Here is a 10,014-nt window from a genome sequence, read left to right as displayed (position 1 = left end):
AGGTAATATCTCTTCATTTAATAATCAAGACCTCTATCATACTAAAGAAATAATTCAAGATATTATATTACACAGTAAAAAATACGTGAACTATCAATTTTTAAATTCTCATATAAAAGACGAAAAAGAATTACAGAAAGGTATGATCTTAGAAGGTATGGTTGTATCATGTAATAATACAAAAATGTATCTTAAATTAAATATGAGAAAGAGGGGGGTCATTTTAAATTATGTACAAAATAAATATGAAATAGGAGATATAGTAAAGGCTGTTATTGTAAACTTTACTAGAAACGATTATATTAATTTAGGACTTTATGATGAGAAAATTTTGACTCTTGACGCGCAAAAATATATCCCTCGCGAGGAGGTTTTACAAAATATACAAAAGTTTCTCCTAAATGAAGAAAAAATATAAAAAAAAAAAAAAAAAAAAAAAAAAAAAATATATATATATAGTATATATTGTTTCCCTTTTTTATTTGATTTATTTTTTTATTATTTTATTATTTTTTTGTGAAATATTTAATTTAATATATGAAAATATAACAGACACAGGGCCCAATATATATACATATATATATATATATATATATATATATATTTACATTTTTATGTTAATGAATAGGTATCAATAATTCTGTACAATATATTTATTTGGATATTAATTTTTCTTTTTTTAAACAATTATTATATATATATATATATATATATTTTTTTTTTTTTACCCAAAAAAATAAAGTTATAAACATATATATAATATATATAATACATATATGTACACATATAAACCTTCACAGTATTAATTTTGGTTTTCACGTTTGAACATGTAATATGCTCTCATAAGAAAAAAAAAAAAAAAAATAATATATACAAATATTTACCATTTTATACTTATCTGATTTTGTGAACAAATGTGTTCTTTTTATTTATATGAAGAAGCAACACATTTAAATAAGTAAATAATAAATTATTTGAGCAATATGTAAAAATATTAAAAAAAAAATTTAAGAAATATATATATATATATATATAAAGTGACTCATATAAATTAAGAAATGTTAAAAAAAAATAAATAAAATAAAAAAAAAAATAATATATGTATATTTTTTAATGCATACAAATATTATAAGAATATAATACAAATAAAATATATAATAATACAAGACTACATAAAACGAAACTATGAAAAAAAAGGCAAAAAAAAAAAAAATAAAAAGAAAAAGAAACATATATATATATATATATATATATATATATATATATATAATATTATTACATAATTTGCGTACATAGTAACCTCATAAAAAACAACGCCAAGTTTTTTTTTTTTTTTTTTTTTTTTTCATGTCACAAATATGGAATAATTATAAAATATATTTTTTTTCAAGAAAAAAGGATTTATTATATATATATATATAAAATTAACTAAAAAAAAAAAAAAAAAATTATCTTACATATTGTTATATGTACATGTTTTCCAAATATATTTTTTTTTCCTTCGATTAAAATTTATTTCTTTTCGCTTTATATAAAAAATAAAAAGTAAAAATTTAGTAGAATTATTATATATATATATAATATATATATATTATATATATAAAAAAAAAAAGATGAAATTACAATGATATGAATATATTATATATATATATAAAATATTTTACATATATCATTAGTTTTAATTATTATTTTTAGGATAAATAAAGAATTATTTTATAAAAAGGTTGAAAAAAATATTTTTTTGGAAATCGGAAAAGATAAAAAAAAAAAAAATAATAATAATAAAATAAAAAAATAAAAAAATAAAAAAATAAAAAAATAAAAATGTATATCATTCCTATAGAACATTTTATATAACAAAAATGAAAATTTTTATTATAAAAAATTATAAATAAAAAAAATATATTATATATTTATAATAATATTATTATTTACATAAGAAAAAAAAAAAATATATGCATATACATATTATTATATATATATATATATATTTATATATATTTTATATATATATTAATTTTTTTTTTTTTTTTTTTTTTTTATTAAATTATATTCATATATTGATATAAATATAATATATAACATATAATTATTTTTATTATTTTTTTTATTTAATTTAAATATTATATTATATTATATTATATTATATTTATTTATAATATATATTTATCATATATTTTAATCTATCATATTTTTTTTTTAGTTTGTTTTATTATATTATTTTTTTATTTATATATTTTTTTTCCTATATATATAATTATATATATAAATATAAATATATATATATATATATATATAAAATGAGGAATTGGAAAATTTTTCATTTTTAATTATAAAATTTAGGAAATTAAATTTATTATATAAAAAAAGAAAAAGAAAAAGAAAAAAAAAAAAAAAAAAAAAAAAAAGAGCATATATATATATATATATATATTTATACATATATATATATTTATTTATTTATTTATACATATATTTATTCACATAAATATATATTTTTATACATTTATATATTAATTTTCACGTTTCATATTTGTTTGTGGTTTTTTTTTTTTTTTTTTTTTTTTTTTTTTTTTTTTTTTTTTATTTATATAATAATGACGAAAAGTTCGAAAGATATATGTAGTGAGAATGAGGGAAAGAAGAATGGAAAGAGCGGATTTTTTAGTACATCGTTTAAATATGTATTATCAGCATGCATAGCATCATTTATATTTGGTTATCAAGTGAGTGTGTTAAATACAATAAAGAATTTTATAGTTGTAGAATTTGAATGGTGTAAAGGAGAAAAGGATCGATTGAATTGTTCCAATAATACAATTCAGAGTTCATTTTTGTTAGCATCAGTATTTATAGGTGCTGTGTTAGGATGTGGTTTTTCTGGTTATTTAGTACAATTTGGAAGAAGGTTATCATTATTAATAATATATAATTTTTTCTTTTTAGTAAGTATTTTAACGTCCATTACTCATCATTTCCATACCATATTATTTGCTCGTTTGTTAAGTGGTTTTGGTATAGGCTTAGTTACCGTAAGTGTTCCTATGTATATATCCGAGATGACTCATAAAGATAAGAAGGGTGCGTATGGTGTAATGCATCAATTATTTATAACATTTGGTATATTTGTAGCTGTTATGTTAGGCTTAGCAATGGGTGAGGGTCCTAAGGCTGATTCGACTGAGCCATTAACTTCGTTCGCTAAATTATGGTGGAGGCTTATGTTTTTATTTCCTTCTGTCATATCATTAATAGGTATATTAGCTTTAGTTGTTTTTTTTAAAGAAGAAACCCCATATTTTCTTTTTGAGAAAGGAAGAATTGAAGAATCCAAAAACATTTTGAAAAAAATTTATGAAACAGATAATGTAGATGAACCATTGAATGCTATAAAAGAAGCTGTTGAACAAAATGAATCAGCAAAGAAAAATTCTTTATCTTTATTATCAGCATTAAAAATCCCATCATATAGATATGTTATAATATTAGGATGTTTGTTATCTGGTTTACAACAATTTACAGGTATAAATGTTTTAGTGTCCAATTCAAATGAATTATATAAAGAATTTTTAGATAGTCATTTAATTACCATATTAAGTGTTGTAATGACAGCTGTGAACTTTTTAATGACTTTCCCAGCAATTTATATTGTAGAAAAATTAGGAAGGAAAACATTATTACTATGGGGATGTGTAGGAGTTTTAGTTGCTTATTTACCTACAGCAATTGCTAATGAAATAAATAGAAATTCTAATTTTGTTAAAATACTTTCCATTGTAGCAACGTTTGTTATGATAATTTCTTTTGCTGTTTCTTATGGACCTGTTTTATGGATTTATTTACATGAAATGTTTCCATCAGAAATAAAAGATAGTGCTGCAAGCTTGGCATCATTAGTTAATTGGGTTTGTGCAATTATTGTTGTCTTCCCATCAGACATTATTATTAAGAAATCCCCTTCGATTCTTTTCATAGTTTTTTCAGTCATGTCAATTTTAACCTTCTTCTTTATTTTTTTCTTTATCAAAGAAACTAAAGGAGGTGAAATAGGAACAAGTCCATACATAACTATGGAGGAGCGACAAAAGCATATGACCAAGTCGGTTGTATGATATATATATATATATATATATATATATATATATATATATATATATAAAATATAATACAAGTCATATATAATATATATAATATATATTATATATATTATACATTATATATATATTATATATTTATTTCAAACATTATCCAATCGACATTTATTCCATTATTTAAAATAATAAGGACACAATGTATAAATAACGGATGGTAAAAATCAATGAACTGTATTTATTTATTTATTTATTATTTTATTTATTATTTTATTTTTTATTATTATTATTTATTAATTATTAAGAATTATATTTATTATTATAAGTTTCTTTTTTTTTTTTTTTTTTTATGGTATACACAAAAATTTATACACACACATATATAATATATATATATATATATATATATATATATGTATGTATATTTTATATATATACCCATAAAATTAATAAGTTCCATATACATATGTTCATTTATGAATACATACATATATACATATATATATATAAATATATTATATATATATATCCATTTATATATCTTTGCATATATAACATTTGAAAAAAAGTAGTTATATTTTACTTTTTATATGAATATATATATATATATATATATATATATATATAACCAATGAATTTTTTTTTTTTTTGCTTTTTTTTTTTTTTTTTTTTGAATATATATAAGTAAATAAATATATTATACATAAATAATATATACATATATTTATTATGCTACTACCTCCACTTTTTATTTATTTATTTATATATACACATTTATTTTTTTATAATAATAAGGGTTTAATTTGGATGTACCTATATATATATATATATATTTATATATATATATATATTTATATATATGTATATATATATATCCATATTTATATAAATTTACTTATATTAATTATTCTTTTTAATTTATGTTTACATTAGATATATAATTAATTCAAACAAAATTAACAATTTAGAAAAAAAAACAAAATAAAATAAAATAAAATAAAATAAAACATAATTTTATACTTACGTAAAAACAAAAGGGAATACTTAATATACCATTTATAATATTTTTATTGTAACGGTTTAATTGTGTGACCTTACCAAGGGTCTGTAAAAGAAAATGACACAAATTATAATAACTTAAAATTTAATATATATATATATATATATATATATATATATATATATATTTATATTTATATATATATATTTATATTAAATATATGATATAAAGAAACACATTTTTATACTTCCTAAACTGTAGAAGAGGTCATTTTTTTTTTATGTAGAAATTATGATATGGTCAAAAGTAGGTTGTTATAGATTTGGAAAAGTATATAATAATATATAACATATAATATATAAAATATAAAAGAAAATATATTAAACATATATAATATATATGCTGTTTTTTTTTTTTTTTTTTTTTTTTTTGTTACATATATTAATCAAATGTATATTAAATATAAGTTTTACATATATTAATATTTTGAAGGTATTTCATTTAAAGTGAATTTATTTTTAGGAATAATATGTATAATCTTACAAATGTTACATTAACATTATATTGTATATATATATATATATATATATATATATATATATATATATTTGTATTTATTTATTTATTTATTTAATTTCTTTTTTTTTTTAATAACGTGTAGTATTCATATAAAAAGGTAAATATTTGAATGCATAAAAATAGATGATTAATACATAATTTACTTATCATTTTAATTTTTACGGGGAGTATTTTGTATTATCCCATATATATCTATATATATATATATATATATATATTTATTTATATGTTTAGATATATATTTTTTTCGTGACAGTTTTTTGCATTTTTCTTTATAATGATATGCCCAAACGCACAATTTATATGTGGCTAGTTTTCCTCTTTTTCTTTTTGGAGCTAGCCAAATGTGGGATTCCAGGTTTACACAAATGGGTTATAAATAATTTCCCTAGTTGTGTAAAAATTGTGGATAGGAATAAATTAATTGATTGGAACTGCATAGGAAAATTAGAAAAAGCAAAAGGAAAACATAAAAGGAATCATAATGGTGGTGATAATAATGGTGATAATAATGGTGATAATAATTATGATGATAATTATGATGATAATAATTATAATGATGGTTGTGAGATAAACAGGAATATTAAAAATAAAGATAACACGTATGATAACAATATAAATAATACATATAATAAATATGATATAGATGATGATAAAAAGAAATCATTTTGTAAGGGAAAAAAATATAAGGAGGAAAAAATCTTTGAAGTCGATAATTTATTATTTGATCTTAATCAACTACTTCATAAAGCAAATGTTAAATTTATTAATTATGATAATTATTTTTTAAAACTTACAAGGTTAATTAAAAATGTTTTAAAAAAATTTGAACCCAAGAAAAATGTGGTATTTGCTATTGATGGCATTTGCCCATTTTCTAAATTAAAATTACAAATTAAAAGAAGAGCCAAAAGTAAATTAAAAAATAAAGAAAACCATCTTGTGAATGATATAACATGTGGTAGTATATTTATTAATAAAATCTCAAAGTTTCTTGTAAATTTTTTAAAGCATTTATTATCTTTTGAAAAATATGAACATGTGAAGTTTTTTATTTCAACTGATCAGGAAGTAGGAGAAGGGGAACTTAAGCTGATGAACTGGATAAGCAATTATGTAAAAAATATAAAAAATATAAAAAATATAAAAATTAATAAAAATATACAAATAAAAGAAGATGAAAAAATAAATAATATGATCGAAATAAAAAAGGAAAATATTATGAATCATCTACATTATAAACAAGAAATGTTCAATGATATAAAAAATGATAATTTAAAATATGAGGAAAAGAAAAAAATTAGGACAAATAATAAAATGAATAATTCAACAAATTATGATATAACGAATGTGGAAGAAGAATCTTTTGTTATAGTTGGTGCAGATGCAGATTTATTGTTACAATGTTTGTCTTTAAAAAATGTTCATAATATATTTATATACACATATCAAATATTTAATGTAGAAATAAATGATAATAATATGAAGAAGGAAAATTATCTTATGAAAAATAAAGTGATCAAGGGGGATCCCATTTTTAAAGAGGATAAAAATAATGTCTGTAAAATGAATGGGGCTTATAAGAAATATGAAGATGATATTGATAGTGATAATATACAAAAGGATATTACAAGGTGGAGTAATCATAATGATAATATTAATTATAATAATGATAATATTAATTATAATAATGATAATATTAATTATAATAATGATAATATTAATTATAATAATGATAATATTAATCATAATAATGATAATATTAATTATAATAATGATAATATTAATCATAATAATGATAATATTAATTATAATAATGATAATATTAATTATAATAATGATAATATTAATTATAATAATATTTGTCCGACAGGTGATAAAAATCATATTGAAAAGATCCTTTTAAAAACACAATCCACAAATGTACAGAATGTTAAAAAGAAAAAGATTAAAGTTTTATACAATTTAAAAACATTTATTAATTTATTTTTAAACAAATATCCCAAGTGGTTTCATAAAATTAAAGCAGATTTATTAATCCTGTTCATATTAAAAGGTAATGATTATCTTCCTAAGATTAGAGAAGGGAATTTTGGTATCTTTTTTGAAGCATATTTTAAAATGCTTGAGAATATAAAAAACAGGAATAATTGTGAGGAAAAAAAAAAAACGGATGATTTCGAAATAAATAAATATGATGATTTAGGAGAAAGAGAATATAGTTATAATAATACTTATGAAGGTTTATTAGATGGTAATAATTACAAAATAAATAAAAAAGAATTTTTATTATTTCTTAATGAAGTACAAAAACTTGTACACTTTACAAACATTTATAATAATAATAATATTAGACATTACCACAATTCTAATGACATCCGTTTTTTTAAAAATGATAAAAAAATGTATATGAAGCAAACTAATTCCTGTTCACCTTTATTATTAATAAATGAATTAATTAGTAAAAAAATATTAGACAAAGATACATTTACCATAAATGTTACTAAAAATGAAAATGACATGTTTCAATGTAACTTAATTTATTTTAAAAATCATAAAAGATATGTTTATTCATCAAAATCCAAAAAAAAAAAAAACGCTATGCATATAACATCTTATGATTTTTTAAATGAACATTTCCCACATCTTATGAAATATATAGATAAGGAATACTTTGAAAAGAATATGAAACAATCGGATAACAATGTAGAAATATTAAATAATAACGAATTAAATACAAATCAAATACAACATATTCAAAAAGGTGATAATAATAAGTGTGATGATGTGCCTATTTTAAAAAATAACGTAAAATGTTATAATGAATATTATAATAATATAGGGGGGAATGATAAGGTGAAGAATAGTATACATATGGAGAATTATATAAAAAATTTTTATTTACAACATTGTCAGGATGAAAAGATATATAAAGAAGAAATGGATATTGTTGAAAATTATATAGAGGGAATTCATTGGCTAGTTGAAATGTATAATAAAACCTATTGTATAAATTTTAATTTTTTTTATAAATACATGAGTAGTCCATCTTTATTAAGTTTATATTATTATTTATTAATAAATAGGGACGATATTTATAATAATATGAAAAGTATGGATTACTGTAATAATTATAAGAATAATTATATGGAGATTATTCAGAAAATAAATTTAAATATATTTAGAAGTAATCTTGAGTATTATGATTTTATTAATTTTTGTGTAGATAAATATAATAGTTTAAAAAGGAATATTACAAAAATCGGTACATGTAGAAATAAGGATACTTCATATAATGATGAAGAAAAAATAATACATACTGATGATAAGAGATATGACAAAAGATTTATATATTTTAAAAATATATATAATATATTATTTTCTAATAATATAATTATCATACGAGATAGTATACAAAAATTAAATGATGTATTAAAAAGTCAGGTATATAATAAAAGAATGATTAATTATTATTGGAATGTCTATACAAAAAAGCCATTAAAAAAATTTTATAAAATCATTTTTTTCAAAGCAGGCAAGATGTTTGTTTCCAAATTTTCTTTATTTAATTTACATATCGAACAACTAAAAAAGAAAGAAAACAATCAAAATTATTCACATGATACAAATGAGGAACTATGTCATCAAAAGGGACAACGGAATGAAGAAGATAACACATATAATAAAATGGCCATTCGAAATAATTTCTTACATTCTATATTTAATAATAATAAATGTATTAAAACAAATAGAAAATTTACAACTAATTCGTTAAGATCAGTTGATGGTAAAACTAAAGTTCTGAAAGGAGTTTTTAAGAGAAAATCGGTTAGATGGCAGTATCACTAAAATTAAAGGAAATTTATATATTTCGCTTCATTTTTTTTAACAGACAAAATGAAGTTGATCATATATACATAAATAAATAATAAATATATATATATATATATATATAACAAGTTTGTAATTTTTATTATTTTATTTTATTTTTTTTTTTTTGTTAATCTATATATTTCTTTTTTTCATATATATCTCCTTTAAATTACTGATGTCATTTATATGGTGATTTTCGATTTGGTCCTTTTTTTTATATATTAAAACTTATTAAAATTTATAAATATATAAAATATATTATATATATATATATATATATATATATATATATATATATATGGGACATTTAAAAAATAATTTATCTACATTTTTAATTTTTACATATGATGAATAAATTTTCGTTTTAACCTTTTTTGAATACCGACCATAATAAAATATTTTATGGGTAACCACCTCTTTTTCTCCCTTTTATAAAATATTTATATTTGTTTCAAGTAGATAAAAAAAAAT

At 18.2% G+C, this 10,014-nt stretch overlaps 3 protein-coding genes across 3 annotated transcripts in view; all 3 read left to right on the top strand.

Annotated features, from left to right (window-relative positions):
* Positions 1-418, top strand: part of PF3D7_0204800 (3'-5' exonuclease, putative) — a gene marked incomplete at both ends in the record, with an annotated part of 1,251 nt that extends 833 nt beyond the window's left edge. Inside the window, one exon of the mRNA XM_001349523.1 lies at positions 1-418. This exon is cut by the window's left edge and continues 833 nt beyond it. Within this exon, the coding sequence (XP_001349559.1) occupies positions 1-418 (418 nt within the window).
* A 2,179-nt stretch (positions 419-2,597) lies between these two features.
* On the top strand, positions 2,598-4,112 carry PF3D7_0204700 (hexose transporter; the record flags this gene model as incomplete). Its single annotated transcript, XM_001349522.1, has 1 exon — positions 2,598-4,112. One exon carries the CDS (start codon positions 2,598-2,600, stop codon positions 4,110-4,112), a length of 1,515 nt encoding a protein of 504 aa, XP_001349558.1.
* A 1,840-nt stretch (positions 4,113-5,952) lies between these two features.
* On the top strand, positions 5,953-9,519 carry PF3D7_0204600 (5'-3' exonuclease, putative; the record flags this gene model as incomplete). Its single annotated transcript, XM_001349521.2, has 1 exon — positions 5,953-9,519. The coding sequence occupies one exon, from the start codon at positions 5,953-5,955 to the stop codon at positions 9,517-9,519; it is 3,567 nt and encodes a 1,188-aa protein (XP_001349557.2).
* Positions 9,520-10,014: the final 495 nt, after the last annotated feature.

Source organism: Plasmodium falciparum, assembly GCF_000002765.6.
Source record: "Plasmodium falciparum 3D7 genome assembly, chromosome: 2".
NCBI lineage: Eukaryota > Apicomplexa > Aconoidasida > Haemosporida > Plasmodiidae > Plasmodium > Plasmodium falciparum.
This window is presented reverse-complemented; position numbering and strand designations above follow the sequence as displayed.